The sequence below is a fragment of the Chenopodium quinoa genome, unplaced genomic scaffold (genome assembly GCF_001683475.1).
Source record: "Chenopodium quinoa cultivar QQ74 unplaced genomic scaffold, ASM168347v1, whole genome shotgun sequence".
NCBI lineage: Eukaryota > Viridiplantae > Streptophyta > Magnoliopsida > Caryophyllales > Amaranthaceae > Chenopodium > Chenopodium quinoa.
In genome coordinates, this window is record NW_018742914.1 from 6,785,130 (window position 1) to 6,809,669 (window position 24,540).

Consider the following 24,540-nt stretch of genomic DNA (forward strand, 5'->3'; position numbering starts at 1 on the left):
CAATAACTAAGTCTAACTTTTCTAGCTTTGATATGATTATTAGGATTGGAATATATATAAAACTGTAAGTAAAATCTTTTTTCTAGCCTAGACAATGTCTGGAGTCGTTAGAATATAACAATATAATTATCGTTAAGTATTTGTTTTTAAGGATTTTAAATAGGTTAAAAATATATTTGATATAATAACAACATGCAATTGCATAAGCCAGACTCTAAAGTAATACCTTGTATGTGGTTAGTTAAATAATAAAAATACAAATAAAGTATTAGCGCATATAAGTTAGGGAGGTATTTATTATTAGGGTGATTAGATAACTTACTATCTAATGGTTGTATTTAGCGAGAGACTTGCTTGCAATTTTAAATAACCCATCTAATGTTAAGTAATTATGTAAGTTTTAAATAAAAGGTTTTATGGACTCTAGGGTCTGTTCTCATTGATTGAACTCTGCTGAACTGAATTGAACTGAACTAAGCTGAACTGAACTAAAATGAATATTTTATAAGAGAAGGAAATTAGGAGCTCAGCTGAACTGAATTGAACTGAGCTGAATTGAATTTCAACGTATGAGAACAGACCCTCACCATGTCAAAATGTATATGGTACCAAGTCAAGAAAATTTGACACGTGACAAATAGCATGCATGTTGTCATCACTTTGAATTTTAATCTTATAGATCATAGAGTTAATGATTTATAAATCGTGTATTACATAGACACTATACTTAGTTTGATATAACATAACTAACATTTAAAAAAAGAATTTTTTTTTTAAAAAAAAACCATGATTTAACTTTTTTTTTTGTTGAAATTCCATCCTCTTGTCTCCTTTAATTTATGTCATTATATGCACCCAAATCTATAGATGATGCTATGAAAATCTAATGCATAAGTTATATATTTTGTTCTATGCACCTCGTCAATAAGTTTGTCACTATGGTCAATTTCTCCTTGAATAGGTACATGAAAATTTATTTATTATTATTATTTTATTTTATTTTTGCAAATTATTAACAAATTAATAAAATAAAGTATAGTAAACACCTTGTCACAAGAGTAAAAACGAGATTATATATATGCACACAACAACACTATGATTGGAATTGCCTTTGATAATGATCACCATATCGTTCCGGCCTAGACCATCTTCCATCCATCTTGTAATCATTCCGGGAACTAGTAACCCCTTCCCAGCTAGCTTGCTTTCCGGTGCGACGTCCCGTGTTATCCACCGGAACAGGAGATGGAATATCCGACGATGATTGCCCTCGAGACGGGGAAGAAGGTGGAGAAGGCTTACTACTACTCCCAATGCACCACAACCAAAAGGCGTGAACAAAAACACTTAGATCGTTTTTCCTCTGATCTGTTAGTTGTTGGAGAAGGGGATGTGCAACAGCAACAACATAGCGAGCAGTCTGTATGTGTATTTGTAGATGCTCCACTATTTGTTCTTCTTGCATTACCATTAGAGGATGGAAACAAGCAACAACATAGAATCAAATTGTTTTGATCACCCTGCACATGCAATATAACACTAACTAATGTATACAATATATAAGGGAATCCCCACCTTCAATTATGTACGTTAACTTGGTTAAATTTGAATCTAAACCTATAGCGTCTAAACTCTAAGGTAAGAAGAGGTACTTTTATTGGGTGAGTCATCTCTTATTCAGTTATTTGATATACACTATGGAGATTGTCTGAAACAATAACTATTCTTGTTTTTAATGACAATAACAAGGCCCCGTTGATATTTTTAAATCTTATGTTGATACGGAGTATAATAACAAGTATATGCCAATATAAGGTCTAAATATACCAACAAAATGGTTGGTATTTTTATACTTTATGTTAGTATAATAACTATACCAACATCAACCATAAATGTATCAAGAGACACTTGTTATTGTAATTCATGACAAGAGTGATTATTGGCATGAACTTCCTATAGACTATGTAGATTTTTATGCTTCAAGACAAAGTATAGTACAAGAAAGTCGATAGTTGACTTATCACGAGATTAAGTCACCTCAGAGCAAGGCCATATATCTATTTGATTCATTTTTTATCAACAATATGTTTAGCTATTTAATTTTATCTTATTGATAATAATACAAGTAATTATATTTTATTCAAATCATCTGAAAATATGAACTAGGTTAATTATCCTATTTTTCGGATTCAGCTAAACATAAAATTTTCTTCCCAAATCATTCTTTAGCCTCTCCTCAAACAACCCGCTTTCATTCCAACATAATCACCAAATAATCGGAAGAATTACCAAAAGATTCAAACAAACACGAACAATAAAAATAAAATAAAACAATAAAACAGGGCAAAACTGAGCAATAAAATCAGTTAAGTGAGTTCGTACCGAACAGCAGTCCTCTATACAACAGCAACAATCGCAATCGCAGCCGTCGCAGTTGCAATCGCCGCAATCTAAATCTCCCATTTATAATCTTAGCTTCAATCCTTTCAAAACCAAAATTACTTGTTAATTTGGGATGGAAATTCAATTGCTAGTATAATAATATATGAAGAAAAGTATTTGACTGTTGAAAAGTTCGTTACTTACCTAGCTAACTAAGCTTGTGATTCTTTCTTCTTTCAAAAAAAAAAAAAAAAAAAAGGTTGTGATTCTTTATTTTTCTAAATTTACATTTCACAAGTTTTTTCAATGTTATTCCCTTTGATAACATGGATAATATTCGAAAAGTTATGTTCAAGCCTTGGTTTATTTATTTATTTATTTATTTTAAATTTCGTTTTCTATTCATAAATTCTTATATGGGTCTATTCAAATAGTGTGACCACTTTACATAAAAGGTATTAATTGAGTTCTTTCAAAAACAAAAAAAGATGTATTAATTGAGTAATACAAGTAACAGTTAACGTGATGAGCTAATAGGATTACCTCGACCGATGCAGAGTTGCTCCTATAGGAAATAGGGTTTAATTTCATAAATAGAGTTACGTAAATTTCTGAACACCAAAAAATATATATAGGTATATAAAAAGTATCCTTATAAATTCATATTATCACATCATATGATTAACCACACACAAGAATTATCGTTTTTCTTTTTATACCTAAATATGCAATTTTGGAATTAAGTATCAAAGAATATTGTTCCCTGGCCTCTACACGTTTTTCTTACCAATTAGTTATCTTCACAGACTTCATTTACGCAGTACTTCCCCTTTTTTTCTTTCTTTTTTTTTTTTTTTTTCTTGAATGAATTGAATTTTTGAAGACATTAAGGATAACAATATTTCGTTAAGTAAGATGTTAGATTCCAGCTGGTTGCACCTAATGGATAGATTAGGTGAAGCTAAGTCTTATTAAACACTAAAAACATAAACTAACATAAATTTTCTTATCCAATGTCATATATGTGGAGGCGTGGAGCCAAGGAGTTCAAAACTAATTAATAATAATAATGGGAAGCTTGACCTTATTGGAATAATTTTGTGGTATGAAAATGATGAGCATCTAATTAGTTCATGTCTTCATAATTTACATCTCTTTTACCCAATATTTTAGTTTTTCAGAATTAGTTGTCATATTATGTTTGCGTATTCAACTATTTATAATTAATAAGAAGACATACTTTTACAAATACTCTTCAATACGGAATAATAGTTGTAATACTCGTACTATTTAAATAGTGGTGTAGTGTATTTGTAAATATAAACATATTTACTAAGCTAATGCGGAGTACTACTGCTTGAAAAATCACGACAATAGTAAATTAGCATATGCGACTATTAATTTCAGACAAAAAGACAATGTAATAAAATACTTACTGTTTTACACGAGTACGTGTCATACCCCTTGTGCTTGATGATGCCTAGGCCATACCAACATCCTTTGTCATCCAGCCTGTAAAAGCTTATGATAATACAATACATTAATCCAGATTGTAATGACCACTTAATCAGAAATAATTGAATAATAGTAGTATAAGATAGTTGTATTAATTAACATGACAAAACCTAACAGGAAACATGATTGAACAAAAGTTAAAGTGGACGATCTTTTCTTTTTTCTTTTTTTTTTTTCTTATTTAAGCATTATTGTCCAAAAGAAAGGGTGGTTGGCTTGGCTTTTCCATCAAGTTAATTAAGCCTTATATATTCTTGTTTGGTTGTGTGTTTTTCACGCCCTCTACAACAATCTTTTGTTTTTATTTAGGGTCTCATCTTTTATAATATGGTTAGTTAACTTTTATATTTATGAATGTCTCTTTGATAGCTAGACTCGTTGACAAAACATTGGTGGTTTAGAATTTTGGTAAAATGTATGATCAATCCTAACTTGAATCATTACCTAGGTTGATCTCAACTTTGATCTCGACTTCACAAAAATAAAGTTGTTTAATTTAACGCTTAATATATCATTAATTGTCTAATAGGAAAATTATAAAAGAAATTGATGATTTGAAATTATGCGTACCACGTTAAGATTACAAAGAAGGATGATCAAAGCGAAGTACGTACTTGAATAATGTCAAACACCATTATGGTACAATTAATAATAAGCAAGGTATAAGTACTTTTTAGAATGTTTGAAAGCCTAGATAGTAGTATAGTAGAGGATGATAACTTGATAAGTTGTATTATTAATTGAAGGTTTGCGTATGTAGCAAATTGCACAAAAGATGAATGAAAACTTGAAGTATAAAATAACATGACTTGGCCAGTTGCCAACAACCAACATTTATTTGATTAATAGTAGTAATTAGCCGTTAACTAAAGCTTAATCTTCCTTTGCTTTAAGCTCGTTCCAATTGTTAGGAAGATATATTTGTCATTGACTCATTGTGCAAGCTACAAGGCCACAAGCTAAGGGTCATCAAGGGCTTAGCTAGTAATTAACACAATGTATATTTGATGTAGTTCCAAAAAGTAAAAACTAATCACAAAGTTGCATTTACATATATAGTATATTAGGCCTAATTTGGTGTTGTTGAAGGACCTAAAAGGCTACAATCCTACATAGTTATTGAGAAGGCTGGTTTCATGCTTGTCAATGCATATTTTATGTCATTTATATCTCTAATAGCTTTTAAGTTAAAGCTATAGTTTATAACATATTAACATGATAAATTATTGAATATAACAAGTAGGGGTCGGGTGAGCATAGGACGGGTACCCGAACCGTTTTAGTACTAACGGTTCGGGGCCGGGTGAGCATAGGACGGGTACCCGAACCGTTTTAGTACTAACGGTTCGGGTACCCGATAACCAAAATCACTAAAAGTGATACCCATAACCGGATCGGATAAGTTCGGGTACCCAAATTTCAAGTACCCGGATTTTCGGATCGGTTATCGGATACCCAATAAGATATCCAATAATGATAATTAAACTTAATTATGTAGTTATTATGATACAATTTACAACTAATTAAAAACAATACCATATGATCTTGACCAAATTATTAATAATATTACTAATCATTCATATTATAAAGTGATTATGAAGTAAAGTAAAAGTTTAGATTTATATTAATAGATTTAAGTAGGGAAAAAAGCAAAAAAAAATGTTTATCGGATCGGATTGGGTAACCGTTAATTTTAAAATGATACCCATAACCATATATACCCGATAACAAATTATCGGAACGGGTACCCGAACCGTTATGGTTATCGAATCGGGTACCCTAATTTTCAAAACAGTTGCGGATCGGTTTTTTTGAGTTTTCGGGTAGTTTTGCTCAGCCCTAAACAAGATCTCACATGCATGGATCTAATATTTTTTTTTAGTTTGCATCACTTGATTGATAAATTGCAGTTTTAATCAATAAATTGCAGTTTTAATCAATAAATAATTAACCCATTTTCTACAGCTTAATTTCAATTCAGTCCAGTTCAATTCATCTCCAATCAATTCAATTCAGTTTAGCTCCTAATTTCATTCCATTCTCTCATAAACAATTCATTTCAATTTAGTTTAGTTCAGTTCAGCTCCAATCAGCTCAGTAAATCGAAACTGACCCTAAATATAAGTTAATTACTATGGAATATTATGTATTTATTGGTCGAATTTTTCAATTTTTACCACTAAAATCTGATTTTACCTAAATACAAACAACTTTACTAATTGAAAAAACATATGTTGTTTGAACTTGTAAGAAATTAATATCTCCTTTATTTCGTTCAGTAAAATCAATTTAAAGAAAACAGTTACAATACTCAAGATCGGTTAGTTTCATCTTATTTTGACATGTTATCTTATTTTAGAAAAGTAGGTTCATGTAAAATTTTAAATAAATTAAGTTCATACTTATGAGTTGAATATAAGTTCAATTTAATACGATTATATAAAATAATATCGGAAAAGAAGTTTAGAAAAATAAAAGAAAATACATTTTTCAAAAAAAAAAAAAGATAAATTAGTTTAGATAAAATAACACACAAATTTTCATATGTAGCAGGGCATACAATGTGGTCGGAGTTACTTGGTCAGTCAGGAATTACCAGATCAATATTTTGACGTGTGTTTGTTTGCTGCATGGGGTGGCTGGCCACACCAAAAAAAGCCCTAAAACTACTTTTGACAAAATAAAATTTGTTCATAAAGAATAAAATAAGTTCATACAATATAAATTCAATCATAAATAGAAGGGAGCCCACTTAATATTCATGAGAAACAAAAATCTTTAATATAATGGCTTGTGTAAATAAATCAACAAAATATCCCAATCAGCATTACATTTTCGTAAATAAATGAAGACCCGTATTCAATAAAAGTTCTTAACTTAGACCCTATTCTCTTCACTTAAAAAAAATAAAATAATATTAAGTAAAAATAATTTTTGTTCAGTAAAAATAAGTTCAGTTCAGTTAAAATAATTTCAGTTTAGTAAAAATAAATTCAGTTCAGTAAAATTCAGTTTTCTAAGAACCATAATAGAAAATCAGTAAAAATAATTACAATTCGACAAAAATAATTTCATTTCTGTAAAATTAATTTAAGTTCAGCAAATATAATTTTGTTTCAGGTATACCTCACTTTTACTTTTTTTTTGGAAAGTTAATTTATTAATTCAAGTAGAAAACCGAAATTAAAAATAAGTAACCTTGGTTTTCAAAAAATAAAATAAAATAAGTAACCTTGAGAAGAAAAACAATGGTTGAAAATAATCTCGTAATCCACAAACAGTAGTCGTATATTAGAAAATAGATTCGCCTCGTCTATGCCCGTCGATCTAGCCACCCTCATTTTTCACTCACCACCACCAACACACTCCCACATCCCACTCACTCTTTACTCCACTTTCTCTCTCCTCCCTCACCTTTACCCCCCTTTCTCACTTTCTCTCTCCTCAACAGCATTCACTCTCTTCCCCAGATCTGCTCCATTTTCTCTCTCCTCTTATCTCCTCCAAACCCTAACAATGGAGGAGGCTCTCGAACTCGCCCGAGCTAAGGACACCAAACAACGCATGGCTGCCGTCGAACGTCTCCACCACCTTCTCGAATCTTCCAGAAAACCATTGTCTTCTTCCGAAGTTACTTCTCTTGTTGATACTTGCTTAGATCTTCTTAAGGATAACAATTTCAGAGTTTCTCAAGGCTCTCTCCTTGCTCTTGCTTCTGCTGCTGTTATTTCTGGTGACCATTTTAAAATTCACTTTAATTCTCTTGTTCCTGCTACTGTTGAGCGTCTTGGTGATGCTAAACAGCCTGTTCGCGATGCCGCTCGCCGTCTCTTGCTTACTCTTATGGAGGTTATTAACATTCCTTTTTTTCGATGTTGATTTATTGATTTCTTTTATTTATATAAGATTAGAGATTGTGAATAATTATAAGGTATTGAGAAGAATAATGGATTTAATTTTGGTTTGGAATTAGAAAAAGTCTGATAAATATTTGGGGGAAATTTTTAATTATTTGATTTGTTTGATTTTAGTTTATGATGATTTTTATTTGTTTTTTGCTTTAATTATATAATTTGTTTGATTTCTTGTAAAAAAAAATAATTTGTTTGGTTTTAGTTTATGATTATTTTTATTTGTTTCTGATTCATGCAATTATCTGGCTGCATTTGTAGTCATGTTTAATGAAGTTTATATGCAATCCATTTCACTAGAAATAAAGCAAAGATGAGTTAGATGACCATGTTTTTGATTTTTCGCGCGATAAATCTAGTTGAGTTGAGGCTGATTTAGTTCAATTTTTATGCAATGCTTTTCAATAGAAATTGGCTTAAATAATGAAGCTTGTGTGTAGCTGATAATTTTTTTTAGTAATTATGTGAAGGAAATCTTATTATTTGATACACTAGTGAGACAAAAATGTAAATTTTTAATTTTTTGATAGTGCGGAGTAATTTTGTTTTTTGGAAGTAGGGGTGTTCCATAGAAAGCTGGACTGTGTGTAGTTGTAATTTCTCGATTTGAAGCAGTATAGTGGTCAGGAAAGGTATACATGGTTGTTGTGAACATCTTTGTATTTAGTGCATTTAGTCCTCTTTCACTGAATTGACCAAATTCGTTTCAGTGATTTTATGATGTTTTATGGCGTCTTTTGATCACTGTCTGATTGAGTGCATATCACGCTGGTGCATTTTGCAGGTTTCGTCACCTACAATTATTGTGGAAAGAGCTGGTTCCTATGCTTGGGAGCATAAAAGCTGGAGAGTCCGGGAAGAATTTGCTCGCACAGTGACATCAGCAATGAATTTGTTTGCATCTACGGAGCTCCCTCTCCAAAGGGCCATTCTTCCTCCAGTAAGCTTGTTGATTACCTTGCTATGCATTGCGTTTATAGTTGAATAAGTTGTCTTAATTCCTATCACTAATTATAACTGATTTAAAATTTTGGCACCTTCTCAGATATTGCATATGTTGAATGATCCCAATCACAGTGTTAGGGAAGCTACAATATCCTGCATCGAGGTTGGTGAATTTTTATGATCAGCATAATTTATTCCCTTTTATTTTACAGTTGCCAAACTTGCAATAGTTACTTGTTCAATTTGTTTATTTTGAGTTTGAGTTCTTTTCCAAGAAATTACAATATGATTCGTATATTGTGATTTTTTTGATGTTCCAAAAGCTTTTGTAGTCTCTTGGGTCTCTATGCTTTGCATCACTGTCTTTTAAACCTAAATTCAATGTACTGAACTAAGGAAAGCACTTAAATCATTGTGTTGACTGGCACTATTCAGGTCTGACCCACTGTTTTCGAGTAATTTTATTTCTGTATATTTCAGGTCATGGGTCATATAATTGTGTTCTAGAGCTTAGATCCATTTTCTTCAGGTCAGTTTCGTCTGAATTTTCTGTCAAATCAACTTTTGCCAACTATGGGCATGGTGTGGGATGTGGTCTTGTTTGGGAAATTAACCTTTTTGCTCACCAAGCTGACTGAGGTCATCTACATTAGGCCTTATTCCATAAGTCGTTTGGAGTAATGAATATGACCTCTTTTATATAAGAACTAGTTATTATACCTTGGTTATAGCATGCCTCCTAAATGACATAAGGCCAACCGTTAATGATGGAGATGTAGATGGAATACTCATCACATAGCTATGCACTTTCATCTAAAGGAGAATCGCATACTTATCACAACATTATTGGAAGGATTTAGTTACCATAGTAATAGAGAGTTGTAAAGATGGAAGAGGTGTAGATGGTGCCGATTTGTGAGAGAGGAGGGAGTTCATTTTTGGGGTAGCATATGATGAGATAATTGGTTAGGTTCAACTGTAGTTTAGTGGTTGTGTTAGACAATCTTTGAGAGGCCTTAGGTGCAATTATTGTGGGCCTTTGTTTATTTTTTTCTTTGCAAGAAGACAACTAATATTATGTTATGCCAAGTCATATGTTACTCATTAAGTAACATGTGATTGTTAGAGGTATAATGTAGATGCCAAAAAATAGTGGAACTTCCCTTGATATTTGGTAGAGAGAGGAGAAATATTTTTGATAGTTTACTAAAGATGGTTTTCAATTGGAAGAATTTGGCGGGGTTTAAGAAGGGAAGGATATATCATGCATTTCATTTTACCATTATTTCATGTGTCGGTTTCGACTATTTAAAAGCTTTGAGGTTGAATATAGAGATTTTAAAATTTTAAGGTTTGCTTGATTAAGTGCCTTGTCCCTAATCATGTGTTTTGACTCATAACTGGGTATATTTATAAAAAGCAAGTCCCATTTTCATTTCAACTTAGAGAACAACCAAGTTTTAGTTCTATGTGGAGTGTGGACCCGCTTCCATTAGGAGGCCTAAGACCAAAATAATGTACCCACAAGCTGTCGAACGTATTAATGAAAACTATTGTGAGGGATATGGTTCCTACACTTGTAAAATCTGATGTATTGGGAAATTAGCTTTCATAGCTGTCTGGTAATTGTAGCTTGTTTGAGTGTTGGCGTAATTCAACTATCATATTTGCAAGCTGCTAGTGGCTGGTGGGTAGTGAAACAAGATTGGTAAATTAAAATAGTATATGTATGTCTTTTTCATACAAAGATTTAAGTCAGTTCAAAATGAAATCATCTGTTAAAATCTTAATTTGGAATTAGTCAAATTCTTAGGTATCTTTGATTTAGCAAGTACCATAAATTCATAATCTTTGTTCATCCAAGAAGGGTGGAAAACTGTTTTCTTCATCAGGGAATCCTAATAAAAGGAAAGGCAAGAATTTGAAGTTTAGTATAGTACGCTTGTGGTTGCTCTCGTGGTTTTTATGTATTTTTACCGAGTCCGATCTATTCAATTCTTTTCGACACAAATGTTTCCTATGTCTAAAGTGAATACATTTTTCTCTTGTTATCTGCAGGAGATGTATATGCAGATTGGGCCTCAATTCCAAGAAGAACTACAAAGGCATCAGCTTCCATCATATATGGTAATGTCATTGACACTAATTTCTTTTTGATTTTATCTGAGATATTTTTTCCGGAATGGCTTGTTAAATTTGTAAAATTGCTAAGATTTCATTCTCTCCTTGATTATGATGTAAAGTCTGAGGTCTTCACCATTGAACTTTGTTTTTCAGTTTTGTATCTTCTTATCATTTTTTTTTGGTATCCGGGTTGCAGGTAAAAGATATTAATGCGAGGTTGGAGAGGATTGAACCAAAGCCCCGTTCTTCTGATGGCGCTGTTAGTAGTAGTATTGTTAATGAGCATAAGGTTACTAATCATAATCCCAAGCGAAACAGTCCCAAAGCGAAAAATTCTTCTCGTGAAACGTCTTTGTTCGGAGGTTAGCTTGTTCAACTATCTCAGTTTTGGACTCTATTCCTTTAAATTTTTATATGTAGATGTGGAAAGCTTTTACAGTATTTTGTGTGAGTTGACATTTTGTTTTTATTTATCTTTAAGTTCGAAACAACTAACCAAGAATAGCTTATTTTGAACCTTTTTTGACAAGCGTTTGTATGTTGCTTGTGTATGTAGCTCTTTTAATTGTCATTTCTTCAGCATCATTCCCGATAGTTAAAGGAATTCCTAGCATCCTTTTGGCAAAACCTTGATTCGTTTTTCTGGTTTGCAGCTGATGGAGATGTTACTGAAAAGCCAGTAGACCCTGTAAAAGTTTACTCAGAGAAGGAGCTAATCAGGGAATTTGAGAAAATTGCTTCGACACTTGTACCAGAAAAGGATTGGTCTCACCGTATTGCAGCCATGCAGAGATTTGAAGGCCTTGTAATTGGAGGTTTCCTCTCTATTTTCTGTTATCATGTGTACCAAAAACTGTTTTACTTCTCGTGAATTGTGATCTCCTATTTTGGTCTGGTCTTTAATTCTGCTACTGGCATGTCTGACTAAGGCCATGTTCTCTTAAATTTAAAAATTTATGTTTAGTAATAATAAGTTATGTTTGATAAATATAGAATTAGTTAAGTTACAGTGAAGATAAATATAATGGTGAATCTTAAGTTTTAATTAGTAAAAATAATTTAATTTCAGGAAAATTTTTTTAGATTGAGAGATACTCATTAAAAATAATCAAAGCCGGTTGAAAAAAAATTATATTTTGTAAATATCAGGTGAGGAGAACAAGGCTTAGATTGAGGAATTATAGCATGGTGCAGTGGGTTTTGACGATTAGACTTAGTACCTTAACTAATACTTTTTAACTACATATGCCCTTTATCTCCCTCTTGCTGCCTACCCACACTAGGAAGTTTTTACACTGATGTGACTGATCTCCCAACCAGTTTATGTTCTTAGTCTGTCCTAAGGCATGGGCTTATCCTTTTTTTAATACTTCCTTTCGTCCCATTATTAAGTGCCCATTTCTAATATTTCATGGGAATAAAGAAGAATGGAGGGAGTATGCAGTATTCTTGATAGTAGGGGAATATTATATGGAAAAGGTAAAAAGTGAGTAATGACATTTTGGATATATGTGTATTTTGTATGGGATATGTTAAAAAGCATTTAATATCACAAAAATTTATGGATATGTAGGAGAATTTAATATGGGAAAGGTAAAAAAGTTTGTGGATTGAGAGTTTTAGAAACATGCACTAACTTTTGGGATACCTAACATGCACTTGATTATGGGGCGGAGGGAGTATTACTTATGTGATGTAGATGCTATAATCTGTCTGCTGGTCTAGTGATGACTGTACAAAGTCTACGAACAGCTGTCTTGCATTTTTGTTTGTTGAAACAATGGAATTGAGTAGAATTAGTCTTATGGCCTGTTTGGGGACATAGAATTCATTTCAAATTCTGGATTGGGTCAAGTGACTTGTTTGGATTCTCTAAGAATTTGGATTGGGTCCAATTCCATGTCGTTTTAAAAACCAGCCAAATCATTAGAAATGAAATACAACATGATTCTTAGAATTTTGAAATCCAATTTAGACTTCAACTTCTCTCTCTCCTCTATTCTATTCATGACACCTTTTAGTCCCAACCCTCTTGCTCTCTCAGTAGTCCTATCCTTTCTTTCTCCTCAGCTTCCATCATAGCAAGATTGATTTCCTTTAAATTTTTCACTTTTATGTTCAAATTTCTTGGTTTGTTTCATAATACTGCTCGATTTTCATGGTATTTATTCATGAATATGATCGTTAATAGCGTCGTCATTACTATCTCAACTCCATTATACCCCATCATCCTTCTTCCTTCGACAATTCTTTCCCTTCTCCACCAATTACTTTCGCCTTCTCATAATTTCTTCTATTATAAATTTATAATCGTTTCAGTCACTCTCCCGCACTCCATTAAACTATTCCTTCCAATCGCCTCTCCCACTTTTGCTTCTACTCCAACACTAGTAGCAATTTAGGCATAACATCTGATAGTGGCATTGGTGAAGTCTAATGATAGTTATGATTCATCTTAGCACGCCAACAACAATGGAATTTTTAAAATTGTTAGACATGAAATTCTACATATTTCTCAAACAATAGGGTGAAATTGAAATTATTAGAATTTTCTATACAATTGTTTTGAAATTCAATTTCACCATTTCGAATTCTGGAATTGAATCCAAAGATATCAAATCCCAAATCTAAATTACCAAACACTACGTTATAATATTTGCTTCAACCATGTCATTGTGTTTGTGAGATAGTTATAATTGAAGATATGTCTAGAGTTAAGTTTTTCTGTAATATATCTTGTTCAGGTGCTGCTGATTACCCATGTTTCCGGGGATTGCTAAAGCAACTTATTGGTCCTTTGAGCACACAGCTTTCCGATCGTAGGTCAAGCATAGTTAAGCAAGTATGTTGTCTCCCTATAAATTATTGATCTTGTGAATACTTTGTTTCTGCTTTATCTTCTTTCTAAACTCTGGTGTAGTTTGCTCTATTTTCCATTTGAATTCAAACTTTTTTGAGTTGCTTCTTTCGGACCTATTAGCTAGTATGTTCATGCAAGCAGTTTATGGTCTTACAGTAGAATATTGCCTCTCTTCTATTTTTTTAAAGGTGTGAGGCTTCCTGGTGGACCGTTTTCCATGCCTTAAAAAGAATTTCCCTTAGTTATTAAGCTATATATTAAAACTACATTCAACCTCATAATTGTCTTGGTACTAGTTTTATATTTCTGCAGCCTGTTTTCTTTTTCCTTACTTAAATGTCCCAGATGAATGCCAATCATGTGTGCACTATGCAGCTACCTATTATTATAAGATGGTTTTGCTTCTCATCTTTGTAATTGTGATAGGCATTGGGTTGGAATGTTGGCTTCCCTGTAATGGTGAATAGTAGTAAACTTTGGTCTCAACTCTTAAGTGAATAGTATTGGACTTTGGTCTTTCTGGATTGGCTAATGTTACCTGAGATGAACTTTCTTTAAATGGGCAAGTCTGAAGATGTTTTGAAATGATGAGGCGGTTGATGAGTATGATACTCAGATTCAGGAATAAGGAATGAGTAAGTATGCTCCCAGTGGCCAATCTTGTCAAATTTCAAGGACTGAGTTGAGATGATACGAGGACACTTTACATAAGTAAAATCGATGCATCCTGAAATTTATTATGATGGAGCCCAGCGATAGCATGTCAAATACGTGGAAAGAATTGAAGGGTGGGTGGTATGGTTATTTCTCTGCTCCTTGCCTTGATTATTGCCAGTTGTCCAGAGAATGCTGTGCAAACACTCCACTGGCAATTGACTAACTGTGCCTGTGAAAGTGATTCTGCTCCTGGATGGATGACTGTTGCAGCCTTGCAGGGTAATTTGAAGTTGCGGGATTCTTATGGGGCTAACACCAGGGTTTCACAGTTGATGATTTTATGCTTTTTAATAATAGTGAATCTAAGATACCAGTTGTCTGGATTGTTTGTCCAGTTGTCAACTAAATTTTCAGTTAATTATTTGTCTTTTCCATTTCTTCCTTTTTCTGTATAGCTGCAGAGATTATTATTTCTAATGTCTGGTTTTCTCATATTTATCTGTTTCACTATCTGCAGGCTTGTCATTTATTGAATTTTTTGTCAAAGGAGTTGCTGGGAGACTTCGAGGCTTGTGCGGAGCATTTTATTCCTGTAATTTCTTTTCAATTTAGTAACTTTTTTATTATTTCTTTTAAATAAAGTTTTCTTTATGTTCATGATTGTGGTTGCACTACACTTGGCTGTCTCTGACATTTCAATTATGTTTGTAGGTTCTTTTCAAGCTTGTTGTGATAACAGTGCTCGTAATTGCAGAGTCTGCTGATAATTGCATTAAGACGGTACCTTTTCTAATTCCTCAATTCTCTTTATTTTTTTCTTTTGTTGTATAAAATTTTGATATAAGTTGCAATCTTTGCAATCCAAGATGTTGCGTAACTGCAAAGTTGCTCGTGTACTTCCTCGAATAGCAGATTGTGCTAAGAATGACCGAAATGCAGCGCTGCGTGCCAGGTTTGCATTCTTCAATCAAAGTGTGAAATTTGAAAAACTTTCAGATTCTGAATTGATGTTAATCCTTTTGTCCTCTGATGTAGGTGTTGTGATTATGCACTGTTAGTCCTAGAACATTGGCCTGATGAACCTGAAATACAGCGAGCAGCTGATCTATATGAAGATATGATTAGACGTTGTGTTGGTGATGCTGTGAGCGAGGTATATCTTTGATTAGTCTCTTAAAGAAAATGATAAATACTCCCTCCGTGTTTTTTTTAAGTGTTACAGTTTGACCGGCACATAGTTATGGGCAATTTAATTGACTTAAATAACATGAGAGGTAAGTGGGTAGTTGGAGTATTAAAAAAATTGTAAAATAAAGATAGTGGGGTTAATAGTTTATTGAAAAGTAATGAATGTGAGAGGAAAGATATAATAAAAAAAGTAATAGTGGGTTTGGGTGGGGACCATGAGAGGAGAGAGATATAATATTATAATGTAGCTTTTTGCAAAAAAGGAAGTGTAACACTTATTAAAATACGGCCAGATTTGGTAAGTGTAACACTTATTAAAACACAGAGGGGGTAAAGCACATTTGAATATTCTCGGCAACTTTAATCTCATTAACACTTCATAAATTTTTGGCTGTAACCTTTTTTAGATGTATATATCTATTTTTTACATGGTTAAACTGGTTTTTCTATGATGATACCATCTATGTTACATGGACTCGGGTACGTGTGTCGGACACGGACACGTGTCCGAGTGTCCGATTCGTCAATTTTCAAAATTTTAGGACACGGAGACTCTGTCCTATATTTGGACACGGGTGCGGGGACACGACACTTTCATTTGGTGCAAAAAAATATTATAAGTAAAAAAAGTGAAAAAAGTAAAAAAGGTTAAAAGTGAAGAGGATGAGTGGTTAAAAAACTAATAAATGTTGTCAGTAACTACAGCTTTCTACCAAATCAAAATATTAAAAGTAAAAAAAGAGGTTGAGTCTTGAGTGGTTAAAAAATAAAATATAACCAAAATGGCAAAATGAAAAGCATCACACAGCTGTCCACCCTTTTTCTTTATCTATACAGCTGTCCCACACTCCCACTTACCACAAAACCTCATTCTTATCACTTCATCAGCCCTCACTCCTCAATATTTCACTCTCTATTTCTTTATCATGCATTCATGTGGTTGCTACACACCGGCAACAATGGAGTCCACCACAAAACTCCGACCAACAATGGAGTTTCAGCCTCTCTCTGAAGTGTCCGAGTGCACACTGCCGAATCTGACACGAATTCCGTGTCCGAATCCGCGTCGTGTCGTGTCGACACGGACACTTCAGGATTTTGGCCGAGTCCGGTGAACATAGGATACCATCTGCAGGATGGTCAAATATTCAGAGGTGACAATCCTGGCATTAATGTATGGAATATTTTGACCATCCCGCAGTACCAAGGACAAATTGAACAGAAATAAGTTATAAAATTAGGACTGTCTTAAACTGTTAGATCATGATATTTGTGGGAAAGGGAATTTCCTTGTCAAATGTTGTTTTAAGTATGTTTATTCTCATAACTAATATGTTTTTGTTTTAGGTACGAACAACTGCAAGGGCTTGCTATAGAATGTTTGCGAAAACCTGGCCTGATCGTTCTAGAAGGCTATTTCAATCATTTGATCCTGTTATACAGAGGGTAGGGTCTATTTCTCCTACGTTTGGGAACTCTTCTGTCTTTGTTATTGGTTGGATATTGAAGACAATGGTTATTCCTGCTTTTCCCTTTGTTTCTTAGCAAATTGAAGTTGGTTTTTGTTTTAGATAATTAATGAAGAAGATGGGGGTTTACATAGAAGGCATGCATCTCCTTCTGTTCGCGAAAGAAATGTGCCAAATACACCTCAGTCATCTGCTTCTTTAAATATGCCTGGTTATGGTACTTCTGCTATTGTTGCAATGGACAAGACTGCAACTCTATCCTCTAGAGCATCAGTTTCTTCTGGGATGCTTTTGTCTCAATCAAAGTCTCTTGATAAAGGGTCTGACCGTAGCCTGGAAAGTGTACTGAATTCCAGCAAAGAGAAAGTTTCGGCAATTGAAAGTTTGCTTAGAGGTCTAGATTTGTCTTCAAAACATAATTCGTCAACTATTAGATCTTCTAGCCTTGATCTAGGTATGGATAACTTCTTTTCTATTTACTCTGTGATTTTTTTACTACTTTTATTTGGAAAATATGTTGTTAGAACTACAGGAAAACCTGTATTTTTTAAAAAATGTTTTTGGACTACATTGAGAAAGGGTAAATTTTTCTTTTATTGCCCCTAGTGCAGGAGTTGACCCTCCTTCGTCTCGTGATCCTCCATATCCCCTTGCCGTTCCTGCTTCAAATCAAGTCACAAGCTTATCACTGGATTCAAAGTTGTCATCAGTCACTGGAAATAAAAACCGCAATGGTGGCATGGCTCATTCTGACATGTATTCTCATTTGCATGCTTCGAAAGATGCTGGTAAATTATCATATCTTAGTGGTCTCATGAATGAGCCATCATCAACATTGATGTCATACTCAGCAAAGAGAGCTTCAGAAAGAGCACACGAGAGAAACTTTACTGAAGATCAAACTGACATCAGAGATTCTAGAAGATACATGAACTCACACATGGATAGGCAATATGCTGATACACCTTATAGAGAATCAACTTTTAGAGATTCAAGTTATGTTCCGAATTTTCAGAGACCACTATCAAGAAAAAATGTCACAGGTAGGAGTACATCTTCAAGCAGGAGGAGAAGTTTTGATGACAGCCATCTTCCTCTTGGGGAAACACCAAGTTTTGTGGAAGGCCCAGCTTCTCTTCATGAGGCTCTAGGTGAGGGACTAAGTCCAAGCTCTGACTGGTGTGCCAGAGTTGCTGCTTTTAACTATATACGATCTCTGCTGCAGCAAGGCCCAAGCGGTATTCAGGACATTGTTCAAAATTTTGAAAAGGTGATGAAGCTCTTTTTTAAGCATCTGGATGATCCTCATCATAAGGTTGCCCAGGCTGCTCTTTTAACTCTCGCAGAGATAATTCCCGCTTGTAGAAGACCTTTTGAAAGTTACATGGAAAGGATTTTGCCACATGTGTTCTCCCGGTTGATTGATCCAAAAGAGGTAGTTCGTCAGCCTTGCTCGACAACATTGGATATTGTGGGCAAAACCTATGGGGTGGATTCTTTGTTGCCTGCATTGCTTCGTTCACTGGATGAACAGCGATCACCTAAAGCAAAATTGGCTGTTATTGAATTTGCAATTGGCTCTTTTAATAAGAATTCTGTTACGTCTGAAGGTGCTGGTAACATTGGCATATTGAAGTTGTGGCTTGCAAAATTGACACCTCTAGTTCATGATAAAAATACTAAACTTAAGGAGGCTGCTATTTCGTGTTTTATATCAGTCTATACCCACTATGATCCCACAAATGTATTGAATTTTATCCTAAGCTTATCTGTTGAAGAGCAAAATTCATTGAGGCGAGCTCTGAAGCAGTATACACCTCGTATAGAAGTGGATTTGATGAACTATTTGCAAAGCAAGAAAGAGAGACAGCGTTCAAAGGCTGCTTATGATCCATCTGATGTTGTGGGGACGTCTTCTGAAGAGGGCTATATGGGAGTATCTAAGAAAACGAGCTATTTTGGAAGATATTCTGCTAATTCCCCTGACAGTGATGGAGGCAGGAAATGGAATCCAATGCTGGATTCAACATACTCAAGTGGTCGTACCAATCACGCTACTACTGATGAATCGCACGCTAACCTGTACGAGAGTCATGAAAGTGGATCTGGTCACGAGATTCTAGATTCAAGAATTAAAGATAAGTATATGGGTAATAACAGTGGTGAAAGTGTAGGATATTGGGCCAGTCGATTGGAAAATGTGGACAGTAGTGACAATCCAGGCGTTTTGTCCACTCCACGTATGGACACTAATGGACTTAAAAAGAGTTCGGACAGTATTGGGGCCAGCGCAGAATTGCAACATGAAAATGGTTTCTCAGATGATTTGGCTACAGACCATACTAAAACTGGAGTGTTGAAGATTGCCTCCAGTTCAGAATCTGGTCTGAGCATTCCTCAAGTTCTTCACTCAGTGAGTTCAATGTCCTTTGTTTATAATATTGCTTTGCTTCTCTTTTGTAATTTTCCTTGTCTAGAAATCTAAATCATGAATTGTGCTTGCATAATCCAAACTGGGCTAAAAGGGTTAGAGAAAACACAGAACATTAATAATATGGTCCTCTCGAAAAAGATTTGTTAGCCTTTTACTCATTCACCTGGAGCTGCAATGGGGTATCTTTCTTCATGGGCTTTATTTTATTTTATTTTATTCGTATTTGCATTCTATTGTCTCCTCCTTAGCCTAGAGCCTTAGATGATCCTCTTGTGCAAGAGATGAACGGAACAAGTTTCATGATTGATTATTTGGTCATTTTTTCTTACAGATTTGCAACGGGAATGAAGGAAGCTCCGCCGACAGCAGGCAAAGTGCAATTCATCAATTGATCAAAGCATCTGTATCAAATGATTCCTCCATGTGGAGCAAGGTATACTTACTTGGACTAACTTATCACCTTCTCCTCAATTTCCAACCCTGATGATATAACTCTTTGGTAACATAGGGTTCTACATTCATGTGTTACTATTGTTGACTTGTTGAGTACTCTGTATAATCGCATTTAGGTATATCATGATGTTTCCCATCCAGATGGTAAAGATTTTATGTTCTTAATAATAGAACCCTTGACATATATTGTGTCTGTTGTTTGGTTATATTCTTGAGTTGGTTTTATATGTTCTTTCCAATATTTTGGTAAGCTGGGAATTTGTGATTTTTCTGGATCTAAATTCGCATGGCCCTTTTCATTGTCACTATGTGCAGTGCAGCCAATGTTCCAATGTGAATTCATGTAAATTTGAGTAAGATAACCAGATAAGGATCATGGGCCTGTTGTATGCTTGTACTGGACTCCATTTTAGAGTTTGTGCTGTCAAAAGTTAGAAGAGTTATCCTTTAAGCTCCATAGCATGAAACTATTTTTTAAAAAATGTAGAAATTAAAAATTCTTGCTGAAAAAATAACCTGGAAATGAAAATTGTGTTTAGCTGGATAAAAGTATTTGATTTGAAGATGAATACATCAGGTCTAAGGAAAACAAATTCCTAGACAAGTGGGGGATTCTTTAATGTGGCATTGGCTTCACTTTTTTTTCTTTAGTGTTGTTCACTTGATTTTGCATGCTCTGCTCATAATGCAGTGAGATTTCCCTTTCATCTCTTCTCTTCCTTTCTCTTGACGTCTTCCTGTCTCTATTCTCATTTACTCCTCGCTCCCCCCCTTTTTATTCATATTTACAATTAATTCTCCAATTTCTTAGCTATATGTTTTTCCTTCTCTTGAGATTTTCCTTCCTCTTCCCTTTGATGCTTCCTCCCCTTTTTCTCTTATTGTTCGTCATTTTGCTTCTGCTAATATGGATGGACTTTTACCATCTCTGTTCCACTGAGATTTCCCCCTTGTCTCTATTCTGGGAAATTTTGTAAGTTTGAGGTTCAATGTAAAAAAAAATTCTATTTCTTTTCATTGTTTGAATCTCAATTGACATGTATAGCATCTTAATTATGTATGGGCATCTTCTATTGACATGTATAGTGGCTCTGAAAGGTAATCTTTTGTATTTGCCTTTAGTTAAAATAAATAGAGAATTTGTTTTGGTTGATATTGAAAGTATGAAGGGTATGCTAAGTACTGTTGCTTCCTGTTTTGCAGTACTTCAATCAGATCTTAACTGCTGTGCTTGAGGTATTAGATGATCCTGAATCTTCTGTTAAAGAACTTGTACTATTGCTGATTGCTGAAATGCTAAGAAATCAGGTGAGCTGTTCACTTTGTCAATATACTATTTGTTCCCAATGGACTATGGTTACTTCCCAAGACATATCTTACTTTTAACATGTTGATTGCCACTTGACTCCAAAATCCAGAAAGAAGCCATGGAAGAATCTGTTGAAATTGTAATGGAAAAGCTGCTTCATGTTTCAAAGGATACTGCTCCCAAGGTAAATTCATGTTTTTTTTTACAAAAATTTTATTTCATGTACGCATTTGTTAGACATAATGAGCTGCCCTGCATGGGCTGTAATTGCCTGTCTCACTGCACTTGCCAGTCCTAGCAACCCTTGGGCTTGTGGAATCACAAACCTGCCCCCAGAGAGGACTAGCTGGTCACCACATTCTGTGGGAAATCATTAAAATTGTATTTTCTTTATGAAAATTAATATTTTGTTGTCCCAGCAATCGATGTAGGATGACTGGGATCTTATCTGGCCAAGCCTTCCCTAGTGGGCCTGGCTTAAGCCTTGTGGACAGAAATTGCCTATCTTGCCTGGCTCTGTGGACTGGCTCAATTTAGCCTGGAATTGTCCATTGATCATGTCTAGTTATAATTATTTTTCAAGTCTAACAATATACCTTCATATTCAGGTTGCTAATGAAGCAGAGAACTGCTTGACTACGTTGTTGGCCCAGTACTACCCATTTAGATGCTTGAGTGTAAGTAGCAAGATTTGTATCCCACTGAAGTTTCAAATATTTCTTTTTTTTTTTTATAACAAAGTTTCAAATATTTCTTGCATGCTTTGTGATGCTCTTTTTTGTCAACTCTGCAGGTGATTGTTCCTCTGTTGGTTGCAGAGGATGAGAAGACTCTTGTTGCTTCCATAAATTGTTTGACCAAGGTATTTGTTGCTGTCTATCTTCTATTTGATGCACAAAATTCACTTATTAAAAAGTTAAAAGTATGGTTGGATATTGAATTTTGGGTTTTGTGCAATCTTGCCATTACTTGTTTTTCTGACTGTATGACCTATATTATGATGTCCTCTCTTCAGCCTGCTCTTTTGAAGGACAATAGAAACTTGGAAAGAATGTTAGGTAACTGCAATCACCACTACACCAGTACCCTCACACTTAGGATATTGCCCTTAGGGACTAAATCTGGGTTCAAGATTGAATAAGGCTCAGTTATTTAAATTCAATTCTCACTATAAATCAAAATTCATTCCAAAAAAAAGTTTATTAATCATTGTAGTCTCTTTTTAACAGAGATTGTCTTCTCCTGTGGGTTCTTGCTTGAAAAATGATGTGAGAAAATAAGTACATTGGAGAAGGGTTCCACTATGAACTAAATTTTTTTGTGTGATTATTATTTGATTGCTTTCATATTAGATACTGTATAAATCAAGTATAGCTGAACATGAGGGATTAGCTCAGTTCTAGGTTAATGTTGGTCAAAATTTAGAATTCATGAGAGATTTGACTCAGGAAAGAGGTATTTCTCTTTTACATAACCACATTAATCTGTCTGGATTTGTTTGCTATCTTGCTTCTACTCAAGGTTGGCTGGCTACTTTTCAAATAGGAATGTTACACGTGGGCTTTTGGCTTTCACGTTTTTCAAATAAATGATGTCAGTGTATTTCCTTCCTTCAGCTTGTGGGCAGGTTGTCTCAAGAGGAATTGATGAATCAGTTGCCGTCTTTCTTGCCAGCTCTGTTTGATGCATTTGGGAATCAGAGTGCTGATGTGCGCAAGGTAACTGTTGTACTATATGTTAGAACTAGGATTGTGGGGTTACATCCAAGTTTGAACTTTGTTGATCTTATAAACTTGAAGTTTAGTAGTTTGTAAAGAAGAATTGAGTTCAAGAATGAAAACCAAAGAAATACTTGTTTATATAATTTCTCACAAGTTTATAAAGCTTAAACATGATTTGGACGTCAAAATTGATGTCGAAACTACTACTGCTAAAAAATATAAGCCAGCTTAGCCTTTTGAATGAAATTAAAGTACTGAAATGAACTTAGCAGCTTGCTAGCTGAACTAGGCTATTTAGAAAAACACTTTGGTATCTTGGAGGAAAAGAAACAAAGCTATTTAAAAAGCTATTTTTCTACTGATTTTTTTTTCTTTGTTTATTTCTTTCTTGCAGACAGTTGTATTTTGTCTGGTTGACATTTATATCATGCTTGGGAAAGCATTCCTGCCATATCTGGAGGGACTTAACAGTACTCAATTGCGTTTGGTGACGATTTATGCTAACCGCATCTCACAAGCTAGAACGGGGACTCCAATAGATGCTGGCCAATGATCTTTATAGAGGGTCTTGGTATTTCCAAATTCATTGTTGTGTATTCTGTAAATGGTGTGAAAAATGCATCGTGGTGTTCGTGTGTGGGTATTCATTTGTGGCATTTATTAGCTTTAGAAATGTAGTTTTTGGTGTTCGCCCTCGTCCATTACAAGCAGGGTGAGGGGTAGGTGTGTGGAAAGAGATTTTATGAATTTTTTCTCTTCTGGTGTTAATATTAAATTATTCTTTCCGAATCATACTTTGGTTTGATTATTGTACTGGTTTTGAAATGATTGAAGTTTTTGGAATGTATATAACTGTTGATTACATGATTTATAACTATATACATGGTTTTGGTTCGCCTTTATTCATACTTGGTACGGAGTATTTAATTAGTTTTGTTTTGGATATTGTAAGGTTTATACTTTGCTCTTATTTCGATATATGTAGTTTTTTTTTTTTTTTTTCCTTTCCTGGTGTTAGTATTAAATTATTCTTTCCGAATCATACTCTGGTTTGATAACCTGGTTTTGAAATGATTGAGGTTTTTGGAATGTATATAACTGTTGATTACATGATTTATAACTATTAAGTATATACTACGTGCATGGTTTTGGTTCGGCTTTACACATTTAATTAGTTCTGTTTTGGATATTGTAAGGTTTAAGACGTTGCTTTGCTCTTATTTCGATATGTTAATAATCACCTGATATACGAGTTGCTTTGGAAAAGAGAATGCTCAGCCAGCTTACTCCTGCTAAATCTCTTTTTTTTTTTTTTTTTTGCTGCATGTTTATTTCTCTTAAATGTGACAAAAAATGATAAGAAGTAGTGGGTGTTGTTTTGATACAAACTGTTAATTCTAAGGTTAATGGAATGGAGAGAGGGGAACCGTGTTGCGCATTTAAGGAAATAAGGACCATAAATGCGAAGATGTATGGCTAATTTCAGAGGTCCTATAAAACAAAGAGTTTACAGGGGTGGGGGTATGCAGTAAATGTATCAGTAAGTGTTAAGGTTTTCGTTATAATTCGGTC

At 34.1% G+C, this 24,540-nt stretch overlaps 1 protein-coding gene and 1 long non-coding RNA gene across 3 annotated transcripts; one reads left to right on the forward strand and one right to left on the reverse strand.

Moving 5' to 3' along the window:
- Nucleotides 1-1,053: 1,053 nt before the first annotated feature.
- Nucleotides 1,054-2,750, reverse strand: LOC110728072. Its single transcript, XR_002512639.1, has 3 exons — nucleotides 2,587-2,750; nucleotides 2,383-2,483; nucleotides 1,054-1,520 (listed from the first exon to the last, which is right to left on the reverse strand). It is a non-coding gene; the product is annotated as an uncharacterized LOC110728072 (long non-coding RNA).
- A 4,324-nt stretch (nucleotides 2,751-7,074) lies between these two features.
- Nucleotides 7,075-24,078, forward strand: LOC110728073 (CLIP-associated protein-like). Of its 2 annotated transcripts, XM_021907690.1 has the most exons (21): nucleotides 7,075-7,746; nucleotides 8,593-8,748; nucleotides 8,854-8,916; nucleotides 10,812-10,880; nucleotides 11,074-11,239; nucleotides 11,531-11,692; nucleotides 13,622-13,719; nucleotides 14,912-14,986; nucleotides 15,106-15,174; nucleotides 15,261-15,346; nucleotides 15,430-15,547; nucleotides 16,930-17,028; nucleotides 17,154-17,505; nucleotides 17,663-19,464; nucleotides 19,817-19,918; nucleotides 21,142-21,246; nucleotides 21,357-21,431; nucleotides 21,856-21,924; nucleotides 22,041-22,109; nucleotides 22,864-22,965; nucleotides 23,363-24,078. In XM_021907690.1, exons 1-21 carry the CDS (start codon nucleotides 7,213-7,215, stop codon nucleotides 23,519-23,521), a joined length of 4,530 nt encoding a protein of 1,509 aa, XP_021763382.1. In that variant the 5' UTR covers nucleotides 7,075-7,212; the 3' UTR covers nucleotides 23,522-24,078. The 2 variants fall into 2 exon arrangements, with proteins under 2 accessions (XP_021763382.1, XP_021763383.1); XM_021907691.1 differs by lacking the exons at nucleotides 7,075-7,746; nucleotides 8,593-8,748; nucleotides 8,854-8,916 and adding an exon at nucleotides 9,269-9,282.
- Nucleotides 24,079-24,540: the final 462 nt, after the last annotated feature.